General features: G+C 49.9%; 1 protein-coding gene across 4 annotated transcripts in view; it reads left to right on the forward strand.

The window, feature by feature from the left end:
• REPS1 (RALBP1 associated Eps domain containing 1) overlaps window positions 1–15641 on the forward strand; it is a 161950-nt gene that overhangs the window by 59240 nt on the left and 87069 nt on the right. For all 4 annotated transcript variants that reach the window (XM_075339820.1, XM_075339821.1, XM_075339823.1 and 1 more), the window contains exon 6: window positions 12121–12283. In XM_075339820.1, the coding sequence (XP_075195935.1) occupies window positions 12121–12283 (163 nt within the window). The remainder of the gene's footprint in view (window positions 1–12120; window positions 12284–15641) is intronic.

A 15641-nucleotide genomic window follows, 5' to 3' on the forward strand; every position in this document is an offset into this window, starting at 1 on the left:
TGTGCACTCAGCACAGCAGTCGCACAGGAGTGACGTCACCGCGCAGGCACAGGGGGAGTATGATGATGCAGAGCGGCGCTGGCCGCTCTATGCTTCATTATTACTGTGCGCGGTGACGGGGGAGGGGGGCCCCGGTGCCGCCGCTGACATCGGGCAGGAGGGCCCGGTGTCGGGGGCGGCAGCGGGTCATATAGTGGGCGCGTGCACTGTGACAGATCAGCGCAGCTTCTCTCTCACTGAGAGGAGCTGGCTGCTGATCTGTCGGGTCCCCGCGAGCCCCAAACTGCCCGGGCCCGGTCGCGATGGCGACCGCTGCGACCGCGGTCGTTACGCCCCTGAATACAGGTGTATATGGGGGTGTAGTATATTACAGATATATGGAGGGAGTGTAGCATAATACAGGTGTAGTATATAGGGGTGTAATGGTGTAGTTTATTACAGGTGTAGTATATGGAGGGGGTGCAGTGATGTAGTATATTGGGTAGAACTGAGGTAATTATATTAATCCGGCCCTCTAAACCAATCCCAATTTCTCATGCGGCCCCATGGGAAAATTAATTGCCCACCCCTGCTCTAGCTCTACTTATGTGCAATGGCTCGCTTTTGTAGAAATCTAGTTCATCTGTCAAAAAAGCGGAAAAGCTGCTGGCGTATAGTCAGCCTCGGTAGATTATCATCTTTAGAGCCCTGCTGTTCTGTGCACATTATATTTTCAGAAATGTTTAAAGACCATGGCCCCGATTCATCATTGCCGTTTACGCCTGTCCAGTTTTGTGGGCTTTGCCTTTGTTTTTTTTTTTTTTTTTTTTTTGCTTGGCACCCGATTCCTTATTTCATTTGCGCCTTTTTTAAAGCCTATTCTACATGTGCTCATGTGTTTATTTTATTTTCTGTTTTTATGGTTGGAATTTAGGGATTCCCGATGTTTTCAGCTATCGTGCAACTTTTAAAATGTCGCAAGGTTTGACGAAAGTCAATTACAGTCCTTTGGTGTAGTTCTGTGCTTGTTTTGTGATATTTTAAAGGATGCATCATTGTGCTCAAGAAAAATGTGCCAAATCAATGAACCACATAGGACGTTTTGATGAATTTAGTGCAATAAACATCCGAATTGGGGCCAATGAATTTCTGATATTTAGTCTTTAATTTTACAGGCACACTTGTCTCTTTAATTCACATTTCTTTGTCGCTCCATTGGGAGACTCAGACAATTGGGTGTATAGCTTCTGCCTCCGGAGGCCACACAAAGTATTACACTTTAAAAAGTGTAACCCCTCCCCTCTGCCTATACACCCTCCCGTGGATCACGGGCTCCTCAGTTTTATGCTTTGTGTGGAAGGAGGCACACATCCACTCATGCATTCTCATACATAGTTATGTCGGATGGAAGAAAAGAGGTCCCCAATGGGGTCCCCGGCATGTTCCCTTCTCACCCCACTAAGTCGGCGGTGTTGTTAAGGTTGAGGTACCCATTGCGGGTACGGGGGCTGGAGCCACATGTCGTCTCCTTCACCATCCCTTATGCGGCTCTGGGAGAAGTGGGATCCTATGCGGTCATCCATGTGTTGGGACCGTGCTCCATCCGCAGCCCCTGGTGGAACCTGCCGGACCGGAGCTTCTTCATCCCCAGGGACCGGGCCCTGCAACTTGAAGGTACTCTGTATCCTCATGTGGGGACTGTACAGGGGTCGCATCTTCTCCCCGGAAGCCGCGGTGGTTCCGTCCGTTATCTTTTCGGCGGACCTCCGCGCCGACCGTGCCTGCTTGTCGGCCGCGGCCTTAAATTTAGCCCCTGGCTTCGCCGCGGCCTAGTCCAAAAAATCCCGCCCCCGAGCCTGCCTGTCAGGGGTAAGGGTGGGATTGCCGACATGACGTCTGCCTTGAGGGCTGGAGCATCCTGCATGTCTCCCTCCCCCCTCATTGACCACTTGGGGACTCCAGATTCCCGCTCTCTGCTAGCGCCGCCCTCGGCTCCACTCCCCCCCCTGAGAGCTCCGGCAGCCATTTTTAGCATTCTGCCGGTGGATGCTATTCAGCAGCAAGGCTCTGCAGCTCCGGGGGATCCACGACAGGGAATCTGGAGGACACACTCCGCTCGTGAGCGGTTGGTTAGCCACACCGTTCACCCGGTGCTGGTCTCCCCTAAGGTGCCGGGATGGATGGATGGATGGATGGATAGATAGATAGATAGATAGATAATCTGTTCGGAAAGGCGGTATACCCTTTTCCCATATACCCTCAGTGGTCACTCTCCTAAGAGACAACAGCATGTCGTCCACAAGGAGCAAAGGTACTAAGGCACAGATTTTTTTCGCGGCCTGTACCTCTTGTGGGGCTATGTTGCCTGCGGGATCCACCTACCCTCACTGTGATCAATGCTCGACTCCTGCCACGCTTGCTCAGCCGGAGCCTAGGGCAATTGTGGGCCCCTCGGCTCAGGTAGATCCCCCTGCTCCCCCTGAGCAGACTGCAGGGACAGAGTCACCGGCGTTGGCCCCTTTCGCTGAGAAACTGTCACTTTCTCAATCCATTGCTCAGTCTATGGACAAATGGTCATCTAAGCTGCTTGAGGCATTGCAGTCCAGACCGGGCTCTTCACAGGCCCCGGTCCCTGTTAGTTTGTCTCCTCCAGGCCCTTCTCGGTCCGCGCCGCAGCGCGCTCCCAGGATAGCCCCTAGGTCCCAGGCGGAGGACTCCTGCCCGGATTGCAGCCCCAGACCTGCTAAGCGGCCTCGCTGGGATTCTTCCCCGGCCTCCTCACGCTGCTTTGGATCCCAGTTTGAGGACTCTCAGGAAGACGAGGCGGACGTGGGAGCTCAGGGCTCTGACCCTGACTTCGCCCTTAACCTTGATACCCCTGAGGGGGACGCCTTAGTAAATGATCTTATCTCGTCCATCAACCAGGTGCTGGATCTCTCACCACCACCTCCTCCTGCAGAGGAGTCGGCTTCTCAGCAGGAGAAACACCAATTTCGATTCCCTAAACGTACGCGCAATACGTTTTTTGATCACTCTAACTTCAGGGACGCTGTCCAGAAGCCCAGAGCGGTCCCGGACAAGCGCTTTGCTAAACGGCACACTGACACGCGTTATCCCTTTCCAGCTGAAGTCGTTAAGGGCTGGGCACACTCTCCCAAGGTGGATCCTCCAGTCTCTAGATTGGCTGCTAGGTCCGTTGTGTCGGTTGCCGATGGCTCATCCCTGAAGGATGCCACTGACAGACAGAGCTCTTGAAGTCTATTTATGAGGCCACGGGCGCGTCTTTTGCCCCGTCCTTTGCGGCTGTTTGGGCTCTCCAAGCAATCTCAGCATGTCTGACTGAGATTAATGCTGTCACGCGGAATTCTGCTCCGCATGTGTCTTCCTTGACCTCTCAGGCATCAGCATTTTCGTCCTACGCCATGAACGCCGTCCTGGACTCCGCTAGCCGTACGGCTGTGGCATCCGCTAACTCCGTGGCAGTCCGCAGGGCCATGTGGCTGCGCGAATGGAAAGCAGACTCTGCTTCCAAAAGGTTCCTAACTGGTTTGCCTTTTTCTGGCGAACGTTTGTTTGGCGAACGGTTGGATGAGATTATTAAGAAATCCTCGAAAGGACTCCTCCTTACCCCAGTCCAAACCTAAGAGGCCTCAGCAGAGAAAAATCCAATTGAGGTTTCGGTCCTTTCGTCCCTCCGCCAAGCCCCAATCCTCTTCGTCCAACCAGCCGGAGAAAGGCCAGAGGAACTCCTATGCGTGGCGGTCTAAGTCACGCCCCCAAAAGGCCGCAGGAGGCACTGCCTCCAAGACGGCCTCCTCATGACTCTCGGCCTCATCTAGCCACATCCTCGGTCGATGGCAGGCTCTCCCGCTTTGGAGACGCCTGGTGGCCACACGTTCAAGACCGATGGGTGAGAGACATTCTGTCTCATGGTTACAGGATAGAGTTCAGCTCTCGACCTACGGCTCGTTTTTTCAGAACCTCCCCACCCCCCGCACAGGCCGATGCACTTTTTCAGGCAGTGGACGCTCTAAAGATGGAAGGAGTTGTGATTCCCGTTCCCCTTCAGGAACGTGGTCGCGGATTTTACTCCAACTTGCTCGTGGTGCCAAAAAAGGACGGGTCATTCCGTCCCGTTCTGGACCTCAAGCTGCTCAACAGACATGTGAGAACCAGACTGTTTCGGATGGAATTTCTCCGCTCGGTCATCGCCTGGATGTCACAAGGAGACTTCCTAGCATCGATCGACATCAAGGATGCTTATCTCCATGTGCCGATCGCACCCGAACATCAACGTTTCCTGCGTTTCGCCATCGGGGACGAACACCTCCAGTTCGTCGCATTGCCCTTCGGCCTGGCGACAGCCCCACGGGTCTTCACCAAAGTCATGGCATCCGTCGTGGCGGTCCTGCACTCTCAGGGCCACTCGGTGATCCCATACTTGGACGATCTCCTAGTCAGGGCCCCTTCTCGGGTGGCGTGTCAACGAAGTCTTACTGTCACTCTGGCGACTCTCCAGCAGTTCGGGTGGATCATCAATTTCCCGAAATCCAAGTTGACGCCGACCCAATCACTGACTTACCTCGGGATGGAGTTTCATACCCAGCCAGCGTTAGTCAAGCTACCGCGGGACAAACAGCTTTCTCTGCAGGCGGGGGTGCCGTCACTTCTTCGGAGTCAGTCACACCCCTTAAGGCGCCTCATGCACTTCCTGGGGAAGATGGTTGCAGCTATGGAGGCAGTGCCGTTCGCGCAATTCCATCTACGGCCACTCCAATGGGACATTCTTCGCAAATGGGACAAGAGTTCGGCTTCCCTCGACAAGAACATCTTTCACTTGCAGCCAAAACATCACTTCAGTGGTGGCTCCTACCCACATCTCTGTCTCGGGGAAAATTCTTCCTCCCCCCAACCTGGGCCGTGGTCACCACGGACGCGAGCCTGTCAGGTTGGGGAGCGGTTTTTCTCCACCACAGGGCTCAAGGAACCTGGACTCCAATAGAATCGTCCCTTCAGATCAATATTCTGGAGATAAGGGCAGTATATCTAGCCCTATTGGCTTTCCATCGGTGGCTGGAGGGCAGGCAGATCCGAATCCAGTCGGACAACACCACTGCCGTCGCCTACATCAACCACCAAGGCGGCACTCGCAGTCGTCAAGCCTTCCAGGAAGTCGGGCGGATTCTGCAGTGGGTGGAAGTCACAGGCTCCACCATCTCCGCAGTTCACATCCCGGGCGTGGAAAACTGGGAAGCAGATTTTCTAAGTCGTCAGGGCATGGACGCGGGGGAATGGTCTCTTCACCCAGACGTGTTTCGAGAGATCTGTCGCCGCTGGGGAACGCCGGACGTAGATCTCATGGCGTCACGACACAACAACAAGGTCCCGGCCTTCATGGCACGGTCTCAGGATCACAGAGCTCTGGCAGCGGACGCTCTGGTCCAGGATTGGTCGCAGTTTCGACTGCCATATGTGTTTCCCCCTCTGGCGATGCTGCCCAGAGTACTACGCAAGATCCGGTCCGACTGCCGTCGCGCCATTCTCGTCGCTCCAGACTGGCCGAGGCGGTCGTGGTATCCGGATCTGTGGCATCTCACGGTGGGTCAACCGTGGGCGCTTCCAGACCGCCCAGACTTGCTGTCACAAGGGCCATTTTTCCATCTGAATTCTGTGGCCCTCAACCTGACTGTGTGGCCATTGAGTCCTGGCTCCTAGCGTCTTCAGGGTTATCTCAGGATGTCATTGCCACCATGAGACAAGCCAGGAAGCCAACGTCCGCCAAAATCTATTACAGGTCTTGGCGAATCTTCTTATCTTGGTGCTCTGATAACGGTTTTCCTCCATGGCCGTTTGCTTTACCCACATTTCTTTCATTCCTACAATCTGGAATGGACAAGGGTTTGTCCCTCGGCTCTCTCAAGGGCCAAGTGTCGGCGCTCTCCGTGTTTTTTCAAAAGCCTCTAGCCAGGCTTCCGCAGGTCCGCACGTTCCTGCAGGGGGTTTGCCACATGGTCCCACCTTACAAACGTCCGTTGGAACCTTGGGATCTTAACAGGGTTCTGACGGCTCTTCAAAAGCCGCCTTTTGAGCCGCTGCGGGATGTCTCTCTCTCCCGTCTTTCTCAGAAGGTGGCCTTCCTGGTGGCAGTCACATCACTTCGGAGAGTGTCTGAGCTTGCAGCGCTGTCATGCAAAACCCCCTTCCTGGTTTTCCACCAGGATAAGGTGGTTCTGCGTCCTGTCCCGGAATTTCTCCCTAAGGTGGTATCCCCTTTTCATCTAAATCAGGATATGTCCTTGCCTTCCTTTTGCCCTAATCCAATTCACCAGTGTGAAAAGGATTTGCACTCTTTGGATCTAGTGAGAGCACTCCGGTTCTACGTGTCTCGCACGGCGCCCCTGCGCCGTTCAGACGCGCTCTATGTCCTTGTCACTGGCCAGCGTAAGGGCACTCAGGCCTCCAAGTCAACCTTGGCTCGGTGGATCAAAGAACCGATTCTCGAGGCCTACCGTTCTTCTGGGCTTCCACTTCCTTCAGGGTTGAAAGCCTATTCTACCAGAGCCGTAGGTGCGTCCTGGGCTTTGCGGCACCGGGCGACGGCTCAGCAGGTGTCAGGCAGCTACGTGGTCTAGTCTGCACACTTTCACGAAGCACTATCAAGTGCATGCCTATGCTTCGGCAGACGCCAGTCTAGGTAGGCGAGTCCTCCAGGCGGCGGTTGCCCACCTGTAAGAGGGGGCCGTTCTTCGGCTCCTTTTATTGAGGTATTCTTTTATCCACCCAGGGACTGCTCTTGGACGTTCCAATTGTCTGGGTCTCCCAATGGAGCGACAAAGAAAAAGGGAATTTTGTTTACTTACCGTAAATTCCTTTTCTTCTAGCTCCTATTGGGAGACCCAGCACCCACCCCTGTGCCCTTCGGGCTGGTTGTACTTTTGTGTACACATGTTGTTGATGTTGATTTATTCTTTTGGTTCATGGTTTTCAGTTCTCCGAACATCCTTCGGATTGAATTTACCCTAGACCAATTTATAAGTTTTCTCCTTCCTGCTTTTGCACCAAAACTGAGGAGCCCGTGATCCACGGGAGGGTGTATAGGCAGAGGGGAGGGGTTACACTTTTTTAAAAGTGTAATACTTTGTGTGGCCTCCGGAGGCAGAAGCTATACACCCAATTGTCTGGGTCTCCCAATAGGAGCTAGAAGAAAAGGAATTTACGATAAGTAAACAAAATTCCCTTTTTTTTAGCACTTATTTCTGACATTTAGTGTCTTTAATTTTACATGCACACTTGTTGTCTTTTTATTTAGCATATTTTTTAGCACTTATTTCTGACATTTTTTCAACTCCATTATAGAAACCATAGGAGAATCTACTAGACCATTTCTCTCTATTGCTGCATGCCACATTATTTTGTTTCTTGCAAGGCCTTTTGAGTCTGCATGCCTTGTGGCCAGCTCTCTAAGACAAAGGCCGTTTCCATTCCTGTTGTTTTTGGCTAGATCTTCCCAGATGTGCCAAAAAAACATTTCTTGGTTTTCGCTCTGTAAGAGGAACACTTTGGATCTGGATGAGATCGTCTCTGAAGTCATGTGGTAAAAAGAAGTGCTTACTCCCAAAAAATATAGATGTTCTCAGACCTGACAGTCCCAGAGAGGTGTCCTTTTCTGTCTTTTTCCTCAACAGAAGTACCGTATTTTTCGGACCATAAGACGCACTTTTTTCCCCCCAAATGTTGGGGGAAAGTGGTGGGTGTGTCTTATGGTCTGAATATAGGGCTGTGGCGAATGAGGGTGCTGCGGTGGAGCGGGCCATCGGTGGCATGAGCAGGCTGTAGCAGCGCCTGTCGTGACCACATGGACCCACTCATTACATATGCACACCCATCCTCCCACCCATCATCTCTCAGCGATGAAGTCGACGCTGACAGGTGGGCGGGATGATGAGTGGGGGATGCGCATAGTAAACAGCCGGCCGTGATCATCCCTGGCAACTGCAGCCTGGAGTGATCATGTGCGGCTGTATTCACTGCTCCCCGTGCATAATCATCAGCGAGGGGTGCAGTGATCAGTACAGCATACTCACTGTTCCCCTGCAGCACCGCGATCTCCTCCTGTCTGCCGGCCGCGCTGTGTGGAGACTAGCGGTGCTCAGAGCGATGACGTCATCGCTGTGCGCACGTGTCCACACGCAGCCGCACCAGCACAGACTGGAGAAGATTGCGGTGCTGCAGGGATTGTGGCCGGCTCCACACAGCGCTGCCAGCACTGACTGGAGGAGGAGCGATTCTGCGTGGAGCGAGGAAAGGTGAGTACAAACTTTTTTTTTTTTTTTTTTATGTGTGTGTCACAGGATGGGGGTATATGAGCAGGATGATGGCGTATATAGCAGGATGATGGCGTATATAGCAGGATGAGGCCATATGCCAGGATTGGGTATATAGCAGGACAGGATGCGGCCATATGCCAGGATGACGTAAATAGCAGGATGGCAGCACATACCAGGATAGCAGTATATATTAACATGGGGTTATACCAGGATGAAGGGGATTATATAAAAAATATATAATATATATATAATATATATATCAGAAGGCTACTTTCAGGTTGGGAAATGGTTTGCCTTTTTATTTTTCATTCAGAGATTTGGCTTTCTCCCACTGGTCCCATCTCCTTCCTCTCCAGAACAGTCCTGTGTGCAATGCTTGATCCTTGGGGAGGGGGGGGGGGGGGGGTGAAGGGGCCCCAGGAGTCCCTCTGCTGTGAGGACAGCTGTTAGAATCCTTCTGTAGGTGGGAACCTTGTGTCCCAGCGCTCTTTGTAGTTTACATACTTGGGGTGGAAAAATGGGCAGTGGATTTCTTCAGCAGTTAAACTCTGGATCCAGGATTATGGCTCTTCTAAAGATCTTCCTCCATTTTTGCTGGTTCAAGAACTGGCATGAGTGGCTTTAATAAAACCTAAGCACGAGGTTCCATAATATACCGTATTTTTCGTTTTATAAGACGCACCCCAAATTTAAAGATAAAAAAAGTAAAAAAAATAAAATAAAAATGGGGTTCATCTGATAATCCGGTGTTTTCTTACCAGAGGGGCACAGCAGTGGTGGTGAAGAGGGGTTACAGGAGGCAGAGATTGTGCTGGCAGCAGCAGGTTGGTGGCGTGAGCCGCGGCGGGTCAGGCCGGCTCGGTGAGTGTCCCAGTGTGTCTGTGGTCTTGGTTCAAATGATGGCGCCTAGAGCGGCGCATGCGCAAATGGAGCTCTCATCCAAGAGTAACATATGCGCACGTGCTGACTCCCGGCGCCATCATTGGTTGCTGAAGCTTCCATGACCTCTTCATTTTTGTCCTGACCTCCTTTAGTCTATTTTCCCATTTTACTTCAGCTGTATTAAATAGGCTGGCTGTTGAGACTAAAGTTCTGATATCTAGGGGCTTTTCTGATTTGAATGCTTAAACCATGGCGTGCTCCACCCCTAGGATTTGCTCTCGTTAGTGTTTTTTTTTTTTTTTTTGTTTTTTCCAATTCATGCCTCAACAATGTCTTCATTAATGGTCACAATTCAAATGCAAAAAAGGGTGGTAATCCGGGTGCTGTGTAGATCTCACCACACTGACCAGGAGGTTTTGACAATTTAATCGCACAACGCGTTTCTGGCACGGTACGTCCCCTTCATCCGGTGCTTTATTCTTATCTTTCCTTAATGGTTAGGTTTCTGCCATTTCCATTCTTTTTCACAGCACTCTGCAACATGTTTTCTGTGCTTCAGGACCTCTGCCATATTTCTCCTAAATTTCTTTCCTAGGAAGTGACGTTTCTGGTGGCTATCGTCTCCATTTGCAGGGTGTTGTAACTACCTGCTCTCTCCTGAAAGACCCCTTTCCTTGTTCTCCATCAGGGCAAGACCTCGGCCTACCACATCATTGAACACATTATTCTTGCTTTTCTTCTTTGCTTTTCTCATTCCCTTTCACAGGAGCGTTCTTTGCATTTCCTGTGTCTGGTCAACGCTTCATATTGGTAATGGAAGCCTTCCAGCATTTAAGTGTTTTGTGATGTCAAACAGGCCATGCATGGAGTCTGGAGTCCTTCAAGACCATTTCAAAGGGGATTATGTTTGTGAATGTGGAGCACTAGAAGGCCAAGGGTAGAGTTGTGACGCTAAGTAGTACACTCTGCTGTGTGTTAGTTGACCATGCAGGCCACCTGTTTTCCACCCCTTTGATATCCTCCTGTGCGGTGTCCACCCCAGTATAGAGAAAGTTGGATTTTTGTTTTTTCTCACTGTAGAATTTTCTTGTCGAATACTTTTGAAAGACACAAATTCACACTATTAAATGTTACCGTCCTGTGGATAATTCTGGGTTCCTTTTTTGTGCATTGTTCTCTTCTTGGGTCCAGGTCATGTTGTTTATTGCAGATTTTTGGGAGTCTGCTAGTTCTTTTGCCTAATGGAAAGAGAGGATACAGACCACTGGGCAAAGTCAACAAATTTTCTACTGGCCTCCTAAGGGCAGGGCCTATACCCATGAAGTTTTGTGTACCCCATTGTATTTAGCTGGAGAAGATTTTATGGCGAGTACAAAAATTTGTATTTTTACAGGCTTTTTAAGTGCTCTCTAAAGTGATAAGAGGTTTTAACCAGAAAACATACAAGAAATATTTTCTACGTAATCTATTCCTGCTTGGATTTAAATGCAATATCCCGAATTACAAATTATGGTATGGCCACCAGATATAATAACGTAGATGTCTGATTATATAGGGACCCACCTCTAGCTCCACAGAGGGGGTCCCCAACCTGTCCAGTGAGTGAGCCACTGTAATTGAGAGATACCACATGAGCACATCGCTCTGTTCACCCCAATGGGAGTTGTGAAATCGTCTGAGCACCCTGCGGCTGGGCCGTGAATGTATAACGTGGGAATAAGCGTTAGTCTCCCATTCGTATGATTAGTACCTATTTTGATTTACAAGTAAACAATAATTAGTGTATGAGGCGATTTTAAAAGTCCTTAAATGTGTATATACATACACACTACACTTCAATGCTAATTTGTATTAATGAGACCATGAATTTAGACCAGTGTATTATTTTCATAATTTTCTCAACTTTTATCATTTTGGTTAATTGGTGTTATTTCAACACTATAAAATGATTAATCTTGGGCTGCTTTCACACTTATGTTGTTTTGCATCTTTTGCCTTGAGAAATTATGGTATCCTGCAAAATATTTTGCGGTAATCCGTTTTTTTCCATATAGACTTCTATTAGCGACGGATGCGTTGCATCCGCCGCCTGACGGATCGGTCGTTTACTGACTGACTGTCAGGTGGGAGCAACGCTGAATGTAATGTGAATGAGCGATTAGCCGGCGGCCTCCTTTTTGTGAGCGATCAGCCGGCGGCCTCCTTTTTGTGAGCGATCAGCCGGCGGCCTCCTTTTTGTGAGCGATCAGCCGGCGGCCTCCTTTTTGTGAGCGATCAGCCGGCGGCCTCCTTTTTGTGAGCGATCAGCCGGCGGCCTCCTTTTTGTGAGCGATCAGCCGGCGGCCTCCTTTTTGTGAGCGATCGGCTGATCGGCCGGCAGCTGGCTGTGAAAGATCAGCTGATCGTTCACAAAAGGCGGCCGCTGGTAAAACAGTAAAAAAGAAACTGATTTTTTATATATATTTTTTTGCAGCATCAGTCACATCACTTGTGCCACTATCTGAAACATCCTTTGCATTAGTCACGCAACTGATTGTGACGGATGCAAAACAACGGAAGTGTGAGCTTCGCCTTATGTGCTCCATTGTCTGTAGATTTGTGGTTTAGTTTTCTATTGCTTGTGTTCCCTGGGTTCCACCTGCTTGTGATCTTTCTACGTTACATGTAAAGGCATGCATGACTAATCCATTCACTGTATACTTTGTGCTTTTAAGTCTTTTTCTTTTCGAAATGTTTTTGATTCAGTTCTGCTTCCACACAAGTGGCTTTTATTTTTTCTTTAAGGATCTATTTTCTTAAGCTTCTACCTGCACACTGACTTTGTTAATGTGTCAATAACCTTTTGTGCTTTCTCCAGTCGAGTAGGTCTATCTCTCCCTCCATTTCTAATAATCTCAATGATTAATAGGGAAGGATTAACCTGTAATTCCAGGACCAGACAACTGTACGCACTGTGGCCTCTGCTACCACCACAAAGGAAATCCGTAGACAATCCAGTAGTTATGACGATCCCTGGAAGATAACTGATGAACAAAGGCAGTATTATGTCAATCAGTTCAAGAACATTCAGCCTGATCTAAATGGATTCATCCCAGGTAAGAAGTGTGACCATTCCTAACCATGAGACATCTTAAGGTGGCTTTACACACTGCAACATCGCAAACGACATCGCTGTAACGTCACCGGTTTTGTGACGTAATAGCGACCTCCCCAGCGACATTGCAGTGTGTGAAACACATCAGCGACCTGGCCCCTGCTGTGAAGTTGCTGATCGCTACAAATCATTCAGGACCATTCTTTGGTCCTTTTGTTTCCCGCTGTGCAGCATGATCTCTAGAAAGTCTCAGTGTGTAAAGGGGACTTAAAACACTGGAAACGAGTGATGTGTCACAATATCTGTCAATCACTATTCTCTGTCAGTCGGTCTCTATTCTCTCTCTGTCGGTCCGTCACTATCTCTGTCCCTCTCTCACAGTCTGTCGGTCATTTTCCCCTCCTCTCTCATACTCACCGATCCCCGGCGCGGCGCTGCACGGCATTCACACTGCTGCGGCGGCTTTTACTATTTTGAAAAAGCCGGCCGCTCATTAAACAATTTCGTATTCCCTACTTTCCCCGCCCACAGGCGCCTATGATTGGTTGCAGTGAGACACGCCCCCACGCTGAGTGACAGGTGTCTCACTGCACCCAATCACAGCAGCCGGTGGGCATGTCTATACTGTGCAGTGAAATAAATAATTAAATAAATTAAAAAAACGGCGTGCGGTCCCCCCCCAATTTTAATACCAGCCAGATAAAGCCATACGGCTGAAGGCTGGTATTCTCAGGATGGGGAGCTCCACGTTATGGGGAGCCCCCCAGCCTAACAATATCAGTCAGCAGCCGCCCAGAATTGCCGCATACATTATATGCGACAGTTCTGGGACTGTACCCGGTTCTTCCCGATTTGCCCTGGTGCGTTGGCAAATCGGGGTAATAAGGAGTTATTGGCAGCCCATAGCTGCCAATAAGTCCTAGATTAATCATGTCAGGCGTCTCCCCGAGATACCTTCCATGATTAATCTGTAAATTACAGTAAATAAACACACACAACTGGAAAAAATCATTTATTAGAAATAAAAAACACAAACCAATTCCCTCGTAACCAATTTAATCAGCCCCAAAAAGCCCTCCATGTCCGGCGTAATCCACGGACCTCCAGCGTCGCATCCAGCTCTGCTGCATGCAGGTGACAGGAGCAGCAGAAGACACCGCCGCTCCTGTCACCTCCACGCAGCTAATGAAGACAGCTGCGCGATCGACTGAGCTGTCACTGAGGTTACCCGCTTTCACTGGATCCAGCGGTGGATGCAGCGGTGGCCGCGGGTAACCTCAGTGACAGCTCAGCTGATTGTGCTACTCACCGCCGCTCCGGTCAGCTCCACGCAGCAAATGAAGTGAGTAGCGCGATCAGCTGAGCGGTCACTGAGGTTACCCGCAGCCACCGCTGCATCCACCGCTGGATCCAGTGACAGCGGGTAACCTCAGTGACAGCTCAGCTGATCGCGCGGCTGTCTTCATTAGCTGCGTGGAGGTGACAGGAGCGGCGGTGTCTTCTGCTGCTCCTGTCACCTGCATGCAGCAGAGCTGGAAGAGACGCTGGAGGTCCGTGGATTACGCCGGACATGGAGGGCTTTTGTGTGTGTGTGTGTGTGTGTGTGTGTGTGTGTGTGTGTGTGTGTGTGTGTGTGTGTGTGTGTTTATTTTCTGTAACTTACAGATCAATCATGGAAGGTATCTCGGGGAGACGCCTGACATGATTAATCTAGGATTTAGTGGCAGCTATGGGCTGCCAATAACTCCTTATTACCCCGATTTGCCAACGCACCAGGGCAAATCGGGAAGAGCCGGGTACAGTCCCAGAACTGGCGCATATAATGTATGCGGTAATTCTGGGCGGCTGCTGACTGATATTGTTAGGCTGGGGGACTCCCCATAACGTGGGGCTCCCCATCCTGAGAATACCAGCCTGCAGCCGTATGGCTTTATCTGGCTGGTATTAAAATTGGGGGGGCCGCACGCCGGTTTTTTAAATTATTTATTTATATCACTGCACAGTATAGACACGCCCACCGGCTGCTGTGATTGGGTGCAGTGAGACAGCTGTCACTCAGCGTGGGGGCGTGTCTCACTGCAACCAATCATAAACGCCTGTGGGCGGGGAAAGTAGGGAATACGAAATTGTTTAATGAGCGGCCGGCTTTTTCAAAATAGTAAAAGCCGCCGCAGCAGTGTAAATGCCGTGCAGCGCCGCGCCGGGGATCGGCGAGTATGAGAGAGGAGGGGAAAATGACCGACAGACTGTGAGAGAGGGACAGAGATAGTGACGGACCGACAGAGAGAGAATAGAGACCGAGAGGGAGAGACCGACTGACAGAGAATAGTGATTGACAGACATTGTGACACATCACTCGTTTCCAGTGTTTGACTAGCTAGGTCGTTCTGCAGGTCCGGATCGCTGTTGCGTCGTTGGCCAGGTTTGCCTGTTTGACAGCTCACCAGAGACTCACCAGAGACTTTGTAGCGATCCCGGCCAGGTTGGTATCGCTGGTGGGATCGCTGAAAGTCTGTGTGTAAAGGGGCCTTTAGACAGATCACACGCATCTGTAGATAAAGGAGTAATGGACACAGGATTTAGGGCGTCTGTCAGCACAAAATGACTTTCCCAGTCAAGTAGAGCACCTTATAGGGGCCATAATTCCAATAAGAACCAAATCACGTCTTGTGTGTCCAGAATCCGTTGCTGTAATTCTGTAATTGTACTTTCCTGAGATGTGCCCATGATGTTCTTTTCACCATCAGCTCTGTGCAGCTTCCACCTTCCTCGTCCTCCAGAGATACATTTCCATGTGTTCGGATTATAGTCGTGTAGTAACCCTCATGGTTCATTTTTAAACTGCTTCTTGCCCTTATGTATAGCATACCGTAATAGATTTCTGCGCTATAATCGTATACTTTATTGGACATTATTCGTCACCTTATCCTTCTTTTTTTTTTTTTTTTTTTTTCTCTCCCCGGGTTATGGAGCGTATTTACATACATGCGCAATATAATGAACCTGCAAAGGTAATTCTCAGCAGTAAAGCTATAAAATAACCCTTGGGATAAGGCAGTAATATAACAGCTTGGAGCTAGTATATTAATAGGAACAATCTTTATTTTCACTCCTCTTTGGGAACAGTTCCTTCAACTATGACTGTGTATCTTTTGTTCTTCCACCTTTTTAAGTGAAGAAAAAAACCTTCCCTCCCTCCTAGCCCAACTGTGCACCATGGATTGTCCTAAATCTCTATTTCTACGGAAGCTTCTTAGGTTCAAAAGATGTCAGCTCTTACATGTTGCATATGGTTGCTTAACCCTTTCACCCCGGACATTTTTCAGTTCTTCTTTTTTCCTCCCCTTCTGAGAGCTGTA

The sequence above is a fragment of the Anomaloglossus baeobatrachus genome, chromosome 3, assembly GCF_048569485.1.
Source record: "Anomaloglossus baeobatrachus isolate aAnoBae1 chromosome 3, aAnoBae1.hap1, whole genome shotgun sequence".
NCBI lineage: Eukaryota > Metazoa > Chordata > Amphibia > Anura > Aromobatidae > Anomaloglossus > Anomaloglossus baeobatrachus.